Source organism: Solanum verrucosum, unplaced genomic scaffold (genome assembly GCF_900185275.1).
Source record: "Solanum verrucosum unplaced genomic scaffold, falcon-dt-bn FXZP01000085.1, whole genome shotgun sequence".
NCBI classification, from domain to species: domain Eukaryota; kingdom Viridiplantae; phylum Streptophyta; class Magnoliopsida; order Solanales; family Solanaceae; genus Solanum; species Solanum verrucosum.
The window spans coordinates 2,302,154-2,316,674 of NW_026019839.1; the positions used below are offsets into that span (position 1 = coordinate 2,302,154).

Here is a 14,521-nt window from a genome sequence, read left to right on the forward strand (position 1 = left end):
TTCAGAAAAAGGACCAAGAATTCTAAACAAGAAGCTAGAGAAAGCTCGTGGATCAAAAGCCACAAATTTCTCTACAAGTTTAAGAATTCAAGGATTCAAGAATTCAAGTTTAAGAATTGAAGAATTCAAGCATTCAAGATTAAGATAAAGTTCAAGTCAAGAACGATCAAGATCTAGACCGCTGGATTCAAGATCAAGCTCGAAGCCCTTAGATTCAACTAGAAGTCAAGATCAAGATAAAGTTCAAGTTCAAGAACGATCAAGATCAAGACCGTCAGATTCAAGATCAAGCTCGAAGCCCTGGAATTCAACAAGAAGTCAAGATCAAGCTCGAAGCCCTTGGATTCAACTAGAAGTCAAGATCAAGATAAAGTTCAAGGTCAAGAACGATCAAGATCAAGATCTCCAGATTCAAGATCAAGCGCGAAGCCCTTGAATTCAACCAGAAGTCAAGATCAAGCTCGAAGCCCTTCGATTCAACTAGAAGTCAAGATCAAGATAAAGTTCAAGTTCAAGTTCAAGAACGATCAAGATCAAGACCGCCAGATTCAAGATCAAACTCGAAGCCCTTGGATTCAACTAGAAGTCAAGATCAAGATCAAGTTCAAGTTCAAGAATGATCAAGATCAAGACCACCAGATTCTAGATCAAGCTCGAAGCGCTTGAAATCAACTAGAAGTCAAGATCAAGATAAAGTTCAAGTTCAAGATCAAGATCAAGATAAAGTTCAAGTTCAAGATCAAGATCAAGATAAAGTTCAAGTTCAATACCAAGATTAAGTTCAAGTTAAAGTCAAATTCAAGATCAAGCTCAAGAACCCTTGAATTTATATTTGAAAAGGCGAATTTAGAGGAATCATATAGATTGTAACACTCGCACTTTAAATCAACAAAACGATTGTTGCATAATATTCCGTTCTTGATTATTGTTTTCTCGACGCGAATTTTATTGTCTACACATGAAAAATCATGTAGTTTTTATGTGTCGACCATAACTAACTACAACAACCCAAGATAGTCCGCACAATAAAGTTGTAGTTGCATTTTAGTTATAAGTTAATCTTATATTAATTTTTTCTTTAAAAACAATACGCACATGGTATATGAACGATCCATTAAACATTGTAGAACAATATATAGTTTTATTTATTGATTATAATTAAAGAAAATTCAATTATAAATTTGAAAACTCATACTTTAATTTACTAAATTGTGTAATTCTAAGAAATTGATTTATTTTTTAAATAGAGAAAATATTTATTTATAATTGTTTAAGAAATTGGAAACTCACTCTTATTTTCCTTCGATTTTCATCAAATTTTAAAATAACAGATTAATTATTTTGTTTATATAAAAGCTGAATGAAGTGAAAGAAGTATATATACTATATCAATATAAATATCATTTATAGCAATAACATTTTTTTTCATTGGACACTTATAATACATTTTTAAACATATTATAAAGGACAATTTATAAAATCACATATAATACAAGTTTTATTCATGAATAATACATTATCACACACTTTATTACACTTATAAGTTATTGTGTCGATTTCTTACCAAACACTTATAATACATCTATGGCATGCATAGTTCACTTTTAATATATAATAGATTTATCATTAATATTGCTATGAATTGCTATAAATGATAATAAATAAAAAAATACCACTAAAATCAGTAATTCTTTATTAAAAATATCATTTTTTTTTATGTTTGATTCGATTCCTGATTTGTTCGAATTTTTATGATTTTGTCTCAACACTCAACTCATCCCAAATCTCTTCTCAACAACCCCTCATTAATCCATAATATTTTCAAGGTAGTATTGTGTAGTTTTCATACCGCCTCAACTAAAAATAAATGAGTTACTCCATCAATGTGGAAATGGTTTTTATTGATTTTCACTAAATATTGCGTAAGGCTATATAGCCTATAGCATTACATCACACACTCAAATACCAAAACAAGTACATGAATATCAAAAAGTCAAAAGTAAGCACAATAATTAATAATACTTAAAAGACTCACAAGAGGACTAGAAGTGGTCCTTTTATTCAAATATATAGTCCTCTAGGAGCGGCACCATTCCATACTCATACGAATTTCATCAACCATAAATCATCACTCAATGCAGCAGCGGTACATGATAAACTTCTCCATTGGACGGCTACATTCAGCACAAACTACTCTCTCAGGAATATGTCCAGTGGTACTCGGTAGAATTAGTCGAGTACAATGATGAGGACTATGAAGATCACGAAGTTGACGGTCCAATGCAGGAACAAATGTAGTTATGTCACTCACTTCTTCTCTCCAACGATCAAATCCCTTCATAACTTGCACTATCAGATCACCTTTACCTCTAGTCATTTCAGCCAATCCGCGGCTGAAAACAGCCCATCCAAGATCACTTCCATCGTAGCTCAGAATCGTCACGATTTCCTGAAGGATGGGGTCAGTTTCACCGGGGATGTCTTGTTGAGTCCTGGAGTGCCACATGCTTTCTAGCCTTTCCCAAAAGAACCAAATGAGAGTTTGGTCTTGCACCACATGGCTCAAGTTTTCCATTTGGATTATTGAGCTGTTCTTCCGGACTCTTTCTTTTGGGTTCTTTTTCCCCACGTAGAGCATCTCTAGTGGGACGCGGGCTGCATTTGCAACAGCCCGCGTTGCTGAGGTGAATGATCTTATCCATTCAATATCTTCTCCTCCGTACAAGCATATGCATTTGCCTTCACTAATCTGGGAATATATCGAAGTGAATATAATTTATAAGACACATATTGCATATTCTTAATCATGGTCTACGATTTCGTATATATTATAAATTCTTGACATATATAAATGTGTTATACGTACCCAAGTGAAAATGTTTTGATCAATGGAATCAGCTAAGAGTTCAATATTCCAAGTTTGTTCCTTCCATAGAGCTTCTTCCCTAGTTTTGGTAAAAGGAAAAGCCAAACTTCCCCAAATCCACAACATATGGTAAGCATTATTGTTTGCTTCTTTCCCTTGTGGATCAAGAACAACAAGCTGAGGCTTTTTCTTGAATCCCCACACTTCTTTAATGCACCTTATCACTGCTGGATCGATCATCGAAGGATGTGCCACTGAGTACCATGGCATTGAAGCTTGTACTTCTTCAAATTTCATCTGTTTTGCTTCAGTCCATGGTGTTAGCCTCTTGTCAACCACAGGGATCCAGACAACCTCATAGTTGCTCTCTGGCCTGTTTGGTTGCGTCTTGGATTCAGCATACATGTGGTGGAGGATAAAGAGCTCTTCGGGTGCAATGTCTAGGTCAGAGATCAAAAGTAGAACATGCTTCCTCCTTAGAACATCAAGACCTACCTGTTATAAGACAAGTATATATACGAGTTCAACTTCTATTGACTGCCAGTGCAACAATTATTATATTTGGTCAGCTAAAAGATAACTAACTATTTCATTTATATGGAGTATATAGTTATTGTTTTGAAAGTGAAAAAATTATTTATATTGTGAGAGTATGTAATAAATTAGTTATTACCCTTCTCTTATGAGTTCCATCAAAAAGTGGGAGTTGATCATCCCTGGAGTGAATCAAGATTGAGAGTATCTTCATGTTATCAATGTGAGGTGTCCTGAGAAGTCGTAGAAGTGCTTCGAATGCATCATGTTGCCTCTTCTCCTCTGTATTATAACGCTTTAAATAAATCTCGCAATTTTAATTTGTTTTACATAACTTATAATAGTAAACATTATAACTTACCAATCTTTTGGTGACAAAGGTTAAGAACCTTTCTGAGATGATCCAATATGTTTGCAAGCTTGTGAGTCAAACTAGATAACTCCCAAGACTCAGATGTTGAAGAAATTTGCCTAATAATATTACACATATTATTCATCAATTTCATGCTTGATAATCTCACCTATTATTGAGTGTTGAAAGAGTGAAGAAAACATACTCATGACCAATGGCAATGAGATTCAGAATCATAGCTGCACACATGACAGCAGCCCTCATAGTCCAATAAGCAGCAGTGGAAATATGGGCAGTATTGATCAACATTTCCAATTCTTGTGTGATAACATGTTGACTGTGAGACGTTTGAATGTCTCTAAACTCGATAATACACTTTGTGACATCCAACATTTTATCGATCAAATCATGAATCGCATCAAATTTCTGCTTGAGAACATCTTGACGACTCATAATTTCTGGAAGTTCCATTAAGATTGCAACAGACTTAGCCAGTGGATCTGTAGTATACTGATGAACAAGCAGACCAAATTCACCATATTGCTGGGCAAAAGCCGCGAATGTTATCACGACTTTCGTGTCCCAGGCATAGGTTGTGAGTGAATGAAGCAGTGACATTGTTGTTGAATGAGCGTCTTCTTTGTTAGCACATTTGCTTATCAACTGTCATATTTACATTTATATATGAACCATCATCATAATAATCGATTAAATTGTATTGATAGTGTAAAGGAAGAATTGTTGTAGTCCGAATGTTCATTTATTGAAAATAAATAAATACTAGTATATATTAGTATTGGGAGAAAAAAGGTTGTAATGCGGGAATCTTAATAGCTCAGTTGGTTGGCTATCTAAACTTCCACCTTCATAGTTATGGTTCAGTTCTCCGCTTCTTAAAAAATATATAGTTGTAATGCACTTACCTCCATACTAATTCTATGAATAGGATATGCCAAATAGTTGAGTATTTCAGTAAGTCCACTGTGGGGAGCCTTCTCTTCCAATGCTTCCAGATGTGCTTGAATCTTAGCTTCCTAAAATTCCCAATTTTTATTTTTTAAAAGAATCATGAAAATAATGTTATTATGATATAATTACAAAGTACGTAATAGTTTAATGTTTTTGATACTGTCAGAATATAGAAATTAATTAAACGGTAAAGAAAAGTGAGGTGGATGATGATACGTACATGAACATGTCCAGCAATGGGAGTAGCGCGATGCACAATGTCCTCAATAATATGAACAAGAGGCTTGACGTCAAAGTCACGGCCATCAGGGATATGAGTTTCTTCAATGTGCCTCATCATAGCATTATCATCAGATGTCAAGAACATATGATGATCACCTCTCCTGTTTGGAGGCCTAGCTGCTAGATTTGATGTTCGTGGATTGATCGGAGTTGTATGATGAGCAGCAGGTACCACAGTAGCTGGTATCTGTTGAGACATAATATAATTAAGTGATTGAAATAACGTGATAAATATCTTAAATGAAATGATCGCACAATTCAAATGTCATACCATGTCATGACTCACTGGTTTAACCACAGAATGAGGATTGATTTGGGCATTCATAGGGTTGATTTGGGTATTCAAAGGATTGATTTGGGTATTCAAAGGGTTGATGTGATGGCCTGTAGTTGGATTACTCATTGGGTGCATCCTATTGGCAGCAGATCCACTTGACATATTATTCATTGGGTTTGTAGTCATTGGGTTATTCATGGATACCCTTTCATTCAATGGGTTAACATTTGCCATTTCAAAGTGATGGAAAAAAAAACTAAGGGTTTTTAGAAAGGCAAGTGTAGTTAAATATTGTTGTGTGTTGAAATAAATTAGGCATGAGAAAGGGTTTATATAAGTTATTGAAATGGTATAATTAAAGGTGATGGTGAATCAAGTTCTTTGCTTCTAATTTGGTCTAAAGTTATGAAAGAGGTTTGGAATTGGTCCTATGAATGGCTCCTATGAAGCAAACATCTTTGTCCTTTCACAGTAAAAAGTAAATTAGACAAAGCACTAATTCTTCTTATCGTTATAATTAAGATTTGGGGTTTCTCATTTTCACGTGATGCATGCTTGTATGCTTGAGTTTAAGTTTTAAACCCACGAAAAACTATTAGATTCGTCCGAACCCACGAACCCCCACCTAGCTCTCCGGCTCCACCCCTGTCCTAAATTAGTTTAAAGGTTTCTTTTACACTATCAGATATTTTTTATGTGTTATACTAATAGATACTATATATGTCTTCTTTTCAAGATTATAAATTTCATATTTTAAGAAGATTTACATGTAAATATCTTTACTTTGAAAAAATTGCATGATGAAGGACATGCATGGAGGGTAAGTATCAACCAAATAAGATGAGTTTTGGAATTAACTAAAGACTTTAAACTATATACATTGGTAGGGCAAGTTACATTTTATTTGTTATAGCTGATAACTTGCCTTATTTTCAAATTTACAAATCCAATCTTTATATGAAAATTACAGCTTGTAGATATATTTCAGGTGAGCAAATTGCGTAAAAATTTCTTTACATTATTAGTATGTACATATAAGTTATAAGACTCATTTTCTCATGTTAATGAAAGATTTGTTATTTTATACTTCAAAATCCCTAAAAGTACATCTCAAAATAAAAGGTATGAAGATGCAATGCATTAAATTTCTAGCCTTTGCTTCATTCTGAAAGACTATTCACTTTTGTTGATTAATTAAAAACAATCACTAATAAGATATACATTAGATAGTATAACTGGGATAAAATAGTTTCAAAAAGTTTAATTATATTATAACTTATAACATATGCTCTTCAAAGTTCAAATTTCCTATCTCATAATTTATTTTTGTCAAGTTGAAAAAAATAAACATGTCAAATCGTAAAGTGCTAGAGGTATCAAGAAAATCTAGCTAAGAATCAAGATTTATATTTTTTCACTTTTTCTGGTTACTTCAAAGGGATGATTTTGTGGAACAAATTTGAAGCTTGGGAATATTGCAAAGTATAATTAAACATTTGAAAAAGCAAGGAAGTTGTTCTTGGTAAAAGAAAAGGTAACTGAATATAAAAAAGGACAAAATGTTTAGTAGAAGCTGAGGTAAAATCTTTACATTGAGAATGACTTCTCATACACCAATCATGGGGTGCTTTAATTTATTTGCTTGCTTCACTCTTTTTTTGTTACTTCTTTCTCTTTTTCTTTTTGAGGATTTTAATGTTGGTTTTCATCTTTAACTTTAGTATTAGTAATTAGTGTGAAAATGGTCTTTCAAAAAAATCCTTCTTCCTCCGCGAGGTAGGAATGAGATTTGCGCACACTCTGCCCTCCTCAGACTCCACTACAACAAAAGAAACATTTTTAGTGACAATATATTTTTCTTTTGTTGCCGCAAAAACATTTAGCGGGTTGATGCAATTACGAGTCGCTAAACGGTATTTAATATAAAGTGTTCATTATAAGTACTCATATTTATTATTGTCCCTAAATATAATATAGCGACCATTATATTATTGTCGCTAAATAATTGCCACAAAATCATGTTGTTGTTAATATGTGCAGCAGATGAGAAAAGAAATTAAATGATCCACTGGATGTTCTGAGATAAGTGAAATTTTCCTCTTAGAACCATATATATACATATAACATATGACTCTTATTTGGTATAAAGAAACAGAAAACACTTAAAGAATATTTTGCATGATGTGCAATAGAAAGTTGCAAGTTAATTTAAGTTTTAGTCTCTTCCATTACAGAAAACTGAAGCTCATATTTGATTGCATGATATGCAAACACCATTCATTTCATCATATTTAGATTAAAAAAATTGATCACTCTTGTAATTAGTCTTAGTAGTTATGTTCATCTCATGATACTTACACTTGTAGTTAAGGCATTTTAGTTCCATTTTAACTTACCATAAAGAAAGGGAGCTTTGATGTAATTGATAAAGTTGATGGTATGTGACTAAGAGGTCACGAGTTCGAGCTATGGAAATAGCCTCTTGCAGAAATGCAGGGTGAGAATGCATACAATAGACCCTTGTGGTCCGATCCTTCCTCAGACCCCACACATAAAAGAAGCTTAGTGCACCAAACTGTCCTTTGACCAATCCTCTCCTCACTTAACATTGAATTAAAGTAATTAGGGATACTAGTGCTCTTTTATATGCTTTTATTATTTATAAATAACTTTTCTAAAGTTTCAAAGTTGAATATAGGTGATTCTCTCAACAAAAAAAGAAAAAAAACCAATCATAGGGCTAAGGGTGTACAAGCTATAGGACAAGTAGTCTACTAAATGGAACTTAGTTTCATTCAACTTTCAAGTTCTAACCTGAAATTGAGCAGACAATACTTATAAGCTTACTAGTTCAAACTAAACCAACACTCTTTAACTCTTCAACATAAATGTTTCACCATCTCATTGAGACAATTTTGTCATACAAAAAAAACATGCATGGTACTGCATTACATTTGTTTTTGAAATTTAAGAGTAAATGTGTTAATGCAGCACTGCAGATCACTCATCAAGAATGCCTACTCACAATGAGTTTGTTAAAGTTCTATGTAATAAGACCTCACTAAGAAAATATATATTATTTCAAAAGCTAATCAATCTTTGCCTCCTGTTCTGCTTCTGCTGACTCTGTTACATTACATTGGTAGACAACAAACTTCTCCACAGGACGCTTACAACGCGAGCAAACTACAGTTTCTTCAGTCAATCCTTCTTCAGCTGGAAGGATCTCGTTGTGATAGCAGGGTTTAACAGGCAGAGGAGATCCCATTGCACATCTAATAGCACTAAATAATCCCAACTTCGCGACATTTTCAGCCAATTCAGGAACAAGATTTAAGCATTCTTGGACTTCTCTCCCCTTGAGGATCATTACATCAGTTGATAATCCCTTTCCAATGATCATCCAATCATTCGAAGTTTCACAAGCATCCAGCAATCTTAACACTTTCTGTAAGCTGCTGCTATAGTGAGCTGCTTGTTCTACTCTAGCAACTGAATTCTTTATGCTCTCCAGCCTAAGCCAGAACAACTTCATCTTCGTCGTAGATAGGGAAATACTCAAATTTTCTTCAATGCTGATGTCTAAAATGATCTCTGCAACTTTAGATGGATTTTTATAGCCAACATAAACAGCTTCAAGCTGAATTCCAGCACTTTTAATTTTCTTTAATGTATCGTTAAGTTCTTTAATCCAACTAATGTTATCACTTCCGTAGATGCAAAAATGTTTACCCTCCTCTACCTAACATCAAAAAAATATATATCTTCTGTTGGTTAACAACTAAAAGCACAAGTAAAGAATATTAGATTATTGGTTAAAAGGCAAAAGGTTACCAAATTGGTCAATAAAGGGTCAATCCCATCAATTAAAAGCTCCAAGATCCTGTTTTCCTGTTCCCACAACTCTTTTTCTCTTGAGGTTGAAAAAGGAAATGCTTTGGCCCCCCATAGCCATACCATGTCAATAGCATTTAAGTTTGTGACAACACCATCAGTGCTTAATACTACCATTACGGGCTCGTGTTTGTAGCTCCATTCTTGTCTAATGAAGTTTACCACAGAGGAATGTAGTGACCATGGGTGTCGGATTGATAACCAGGGAAATGAATTTGACAGAAACTGGAAGTTCATCTCATCAGTCAAACTCCAGGTTTGTGAATATGGAATTGGAACCCATATAATTGCATAGCTTCCTCCAATCTCTTTATGTAACGGATGATCATGCATTCGTTGTACTAGATAAAATATTTTTTCTGTGGTAAAGAGTTCTGGTTTTGAGATCAAGAGTATGACCACCTTGTTTTCCAGTTCTTGGATGCCACAATACTGCTAGCATTCATTTGTTAACTCACAAGACTACTGATTCTCCACTTACATATTAAGAAAATAACTTACACAGAAGAAGAAGAAGTACCTTTTCTAGTGAGCTATCTTTCAGTGGTAAGTCATTCTTCAACGAGAACAACACACGAAGCACCTCTTGATTGTCAAAATGGGACACTTTGAAAAGATTGCGTATCTTTTCAGGAAACCTTCTACCTGAGAACAACAAAAGAATTTCAACTTCTTTTCATGTGAATTTTGTCGAACAAGATATTCTCTATAATAAGGGAACATAGAAAGATAATCACCTATTTGCATTTGGCATGTACGTAATTTCTCTCTGAGGTCATTGCATAAGCCACTTAGCTTGTATACCAAGCTGAAGAGAGTCCATGCTGCAATGCTTGTTGAATTTGAATGCCTGGAGTTAGGATTTTTCGCGTCAACTTATTTACTGGTGAAGAGATCATGAAGAACTAACAAACTAAAAGATATTATATACTAAATGACTTAAATGAAGGGTAAAGGGAAAAAACATGCACTTGGTTATCTTTCATGGTCCTGAAATCTGCAATCTGAGACGCGCATGATATCGAGCTTCTTAAAATCCAGTAGACTGTTATGTACATCTTCGACTTTGTAACAACAATTGCATCATCATCTAAAAGTTGCTGTTGCAAAGGCAGGCCTTCAAAGTCGAGGACAAGATTTGCTGCCTCTATCATAGTATCGATCAACAAGTTCAAAGCTTTTAATTGTATCTTTAACATGTTCAATTCTTTAGGCATTTGCTTAAGTTTTGCAGTTAAAGCTGCCAAAGAGTTGCGATGGACTAGCTGTGTTATGAGCCAAAACTCGCCATATATTGAAACAACAGCTGCAAGTGTTACAACTACTTTAGCATCCCATCTGAAAGGGCCTAAAGTTTCAAACAAAATCATAGTTTCTTCATGTAAGTCTCCATTCTCGTGGTATTTGCAGAGAATCTACGATAACCAAATTATTTTATTTAGCTCCAAGAACACGAACAATGAGGAAGGGAACAAAATATACTTGTATGATTATAAAACACAGAGAAAGCACTTACCTCATGTGAAATCTTTTTAATAGTGTATCCAAGCTTTTCTTCCAATCCAAACACTTCAACATTCCATGAATTCGTATAATTGCTTTGAGGAACAGAGAACTGAAACGAAAAAACACCAGACGCTGTCATGCTGCTACATTAAATTATATGCCTAAAACTCTTACTGTCTTGTTTGTCGGATCCTCCAAAAACTGCACTATTTTAGAGGATCCGAAATGCCCACCACAAGTCTGAGCAATATATTAAGCCCACACTTCTTGTTTCTTTTAATGATTGTATATATGGTATTGCACAAGCAATTGATAAATCCATAAGTATTTTACGTAGAACCTCAACGAATACATAAACATAGGGGGGAAAACTCATAATCACAGCTACTTCTGCAATGTTTTTAGCACGGCAGAATAATCCAAGAAAATATACATGAATAAAGAACATATACAAAAGAAGATAACTTGGACATTAAGAAAGAATAGATATATATAACCTTAGGTGAGATGAAATGCATGGTGTTCTCAACAACATGAAGCAATTGACGAGCATCAATCTTATAACGATGATTAGGATCATGGATTCGTAGAATCTTCATAATCAAAAGATCTTCTTGTATAGATGATAGGAGACATGGATCAAATTGTACACCTCTAAGCAAGCTCATGGCCAGAATGATTAAGAGGTCACATAGAATAGAATTCTTTGCTCATAATTCTTTCTATACTTGATCATGTGCATATATGTTCATGTGTTGGAAAAGAAAAAGTGTTCCTGTTTCTACAGTGATATTAAAAATAAGTGGACACCACCAAAAGAAGAGATGCTTATTCAAACTTGTATCAGGGGATTTCTTTTGCAACATTAATAGATTAAAGGATCATTTTAATTTGTACTAGTGGTTCCCTCACAACACTTTTTTTTCTTGGGAAAAGGGTCTGATATACCCCTCAACTTTATCATTTAGAGCTGATATATCTCGCATTATGAAAGTGGTTCATATATGTCCCTATTGCTATACAAATGACTTACATATACCCTTTTCTTCTAACGGAAGTGAAAATATTAATTTTAATTTAATATTATTTTAAAAAAACTATAATCCCATATGGGTATATTTAATCCTCCTCACACATAATTTTTTTTGACTTTTTTTTGTTTCAATGACTAATTTAAAGTTATTATTTTGATGGTCAAATTTATTTATGTTTCACTAATTTTCTTGTAAACTTTATTATAGATGACCCAATTTTTATTCAATACAAAAACTAAATAACAATATAGTCGAAAAAAATAGTTTTAAGTTATAATATAGCCACAAAAAAATTAGTTTTAAAATTTTCTCTTTACACTAAGGAACGAAAGAAAAAAATAAAATAAGAATAAGAAACTCAAAAAATGATAATCAAAGACTTCAGAAAATAATTTATGTATAAAAAAGATTAAAATATACCTTGAAATTTCCTAGAAGGGTCGTATGTATCCCTACATGATTTTTTTAAAATTTAAAAGTCAAAAACATAAATTTAAAACTATTTTTTCACTTCCGTTAAATTAAGGATATATGTGAGGTCATTTTGTAACAGTAGGGGTATATGTGAGCCGTTTGTATAACGGTAAGGGTATATATGAGTCATTTTCATAACGAGGGGCATATCAGTTCCAAATAGCAAAGTTGAGGGGTATATCAGACAATTTTCCCTTTTTTCTTTTTGATTTCACATCCGGTATCCGGTACCTACATTGAATCCCGACTAAATTCGGATTAGCGCTGGAAAGTCCCACAGTCCAGTATCCACACTGGAGCCCGACTAAATCCGGATTCACGCCGGGGAAGTACCACATTGGGGGTAAAACTATCCCTAACAAAGGCGACTCTGTATCCAAGGGGACTCGAACTCGAAATCCCTTGGTTAATGATAAAGGAGTACTTACCACTCCGCACAACCCTTGTTGGTCCCTTTTAACACTTTGGTGTTGCGTGATCCCGAAGAGAGAGCCAAATCAACACTCGACAAATCTTCAAACAACAATAAAAGGCAACTTATAATTAGGCCATACATGAATAAACACAAAGGACAGTTCTCCAGATTTAGAGAACTGTATTGAACAGTTACTAAATGTGACAAAAATGAGAAATTCACTAACTACGCACAAAAAATAAATTCAATTTGACAACCACCATTGACCAGTAAAATTCAACCGGGTTCATTTTACTCTTCCGCTTTCGCAACCAGAAGAACAAGTAAGTTTAATGGTGATTGTCACAATATGTTGAAGCAGGATTATTATATTTTCTCTATGTTGTTTATCTCTATAAAATTACACATAATATGTGTGTTTAAATAGAAATTATTAGAGCTAACTAATTATCTAATGAGCCTTAAAACACCTCTTATGAGTGGATCCAAGATTTCGAGAATTTATTATTCATAAAGTTCAAATTATGACTCTCAATACTAGTATAGTCAAATTACGATGAATCATAATTGTAATGATTAAAAAAAAAAAAAAAAAACAGCCGACCTTAATTAAACAAAGAAAAGCAGAATTGTCATTGCCGTGCCCACCACAAGCAAAAACAGAAAAAAGCTAATACATGCTTTAATGTACATGCAAATATAAAAAAGAGTAAAGAGAAAGAGAATATTGGGTAAAGAAATATGTAAGCAAAAAGAAATCAGACAAAAGAGCATATAGTATAACTTTTTCATGCGAGATTTGATTTTGCAGCTCTTTATAAATTTATTTTGAGTTAAACTTATACGCATCAACGGTGTAAACACTATCAAATAATTTTAACCTGACTCTATGTCTCTTACTTTGATTTTAAAACACACTTCACTCATCTCCCTTCTAAATCTTCGGACCTCCTTTTAACTATGAGAATATATTTTTTGACCAGAAATGGTATCAATAAATCATAATTTAGATAACGAATGTTCTACTTGTATGTTAGATTCTTACTTCAGTTTTCATTTTTATTTTTGTCTCTGTTTATTTGTTATATTTGGTCTTTCAAGAATCACTTATATCCATCTCTTGGAGTGAGTACTTATTCCATCAATGTGTAATTGAAAAACTTCTTTGTTGTACTTATGGAAGGGTAGATTTAATTTGTCCATTTTCTCAAAAGAAATATATATGGAAATTCATCGATTATTTTAAACAAAAATAAAAATTGTTGTGCGTAGAGTCACCATAAAGAATGATGCTCTTTCTTTTTCCAAGAACGAAAATTGTAGAATAATGGGGGGTTTTGAGACTTTTTTGTATTAAATCGTGATGGACCCATTATAGCGGCCTCCAGCCTGCTATATATAATGGCTTGCACGGAAATAACGACTCATAATTCTTCCCCAAAGTTTACAATATACCATCGAACCTTGACATTCTAAATGACCTTTTTATGCCAAGTTTGATATCGGGAGTTCTACTCACCTGAGTTCACTTTCAGAAAGCCCTAAGGAGTCTTTTGGTTTGAATACAAGTTATGATGAGATAAGTTAAGTTGAAATTAGTTATGATGGATAAGTTATGTTGAAATTATTTCTTATTGAGTGTTTGATTTGTTGTATTCAAAATAATATGCATTGCATAAATTTTAAGAGCATCTTAGTTGTTTATAAAAATGCCCTTCATGAATGTGAAAAGTAATGTGTTAAAAGGATTTAAAGGGATATCTTTGTCATTACCTATTTTATCCCGAGATAAGTTACCTCGAGATTACTATACCACTCAAGGGGAGTGATAACTTATCCCAGTATTAATTATTAATCCCGAGATAAATTATTCCAGACTTGCCAACCAAACAACAAATTAAGTGACACTATAATTTAA

General features: G+C 33.4%; 2 protein-coding genes across 3 annotated transcripts; both read right to left on the reverse strand.

The window, feature by feature from the left end:
• Positions 1-2,115: 2,115 nt before the first annotated feature.
• Positions 2,116-5,514, reverse strand: LOC125814806 (protein SIEVE ELEMENT OCCLUSION B-like). 2 transcript variants are annotated; one of them, XM_049494258.1, is made up of 9 exons: positions 5,365-5,513; positions 5,290-5,322; positions 4,942-5,190; positions 4,676-4,786; positions 3,958-4,415; positions 3,762-3,871; positions 3,540-3,682; positions 2,867-3,361; positions 2,116-2,749 (listed from the first exon to the last, which is right to left on the reverse strand). In XM_049494258.1, exons 1-9 carry the CDS (start codon positions 5,476-5,478, stop codon positions 2,129-2,131), a joined length of 2,334 nt encoding a protein of 777 aa, XP_049350215.1. In that variant the 5' UTR covers positions 5,479-5,513; the 3' UTR covers positions 2,116-2,128. The 2 variants fall into 2 exon arrangements, with proteins under 2 accessions (XP_049350215.1, XP_049350210.1); XM_049494253.1 differs by having other exon boundaries at positions 5,275-5,514.
• A 2,843-nt stretch (positions 5,515-8,357) lies between these two features.
• Positions 8,358-11,513, reverse strand: LOC125815482 (protein SIEVE ELEMENT OCCLUSION C). The gene is made up of 7 exons (XM_049494964.1): positions 11,178-11,513; positions 10,691-10,789; positions 10,144-10,589; positions 9,912-10,024; positions 9,695-9,819; positions 9,115-9,606; positions 8,358-9,022 (listed from the first exon to the last, which is right to left on the reverse strand). Exons 1-7 carry the CDS (start codon positions 11,346-11,348, stop codon positions 8,369-8,371), a joined length of 2,100 nt encoding a protein of 699 aa, XP_049350921.1. The 5' UTR covers positions 11,349-11,513; the 3' UTR covers positions 8,358-8,368.
• Between the last annotated feature and the right edge of the window lie 3,008 nt (positions 11,514-14,521).

Excerpts from the sequence above, each read along its gene's own strand:
- LOC125815482 (XM_049494964.1), bottom strand. The coding sequence starts at position 11,348 with ATGAGCTTGCTTAGAGGTGTACAATTTGATCCATGTCTCCTATCATCT. Across the intron at positions 9,607-9,694 it reads AAGATAGCTCACTAGAAAAG|TATTGTGGCATCCAAGAACT; the intron begins GTACTTCTTCTT and ends GAATGCTAGCAG. Across the intron at positions 9,023-9,114 it reads ACCCTTTATTGACCAATTTG|GTAGAGGAGGGTAAACATTT; the intron begins GTAACCTTTTGC and ends TTTTGATGTTAG.
- LOC125814806 (XM_049494253.1), bottom strand. The coding sequence starts at position 5,514 with ATGGCAAATGTTAACCCATTGAATGAAAGGGTATCCATGAATAACCCA. Across the intron at positions 4,416-4,675 it reads TTCATAGAATTAGTATGGAG|TTGATAAGCAAATGTGCTAA; the intron begins GTAAGTGCATTA and ends TAAATATGACAG. Across the intron at positions 2,750-2,866 it reads ATCAAAACATTTTCACTTGG|ATTAGTGAAGGCAAATGCAT; the intron begins GTACGTATAACA and ends ATATATTCCCAG.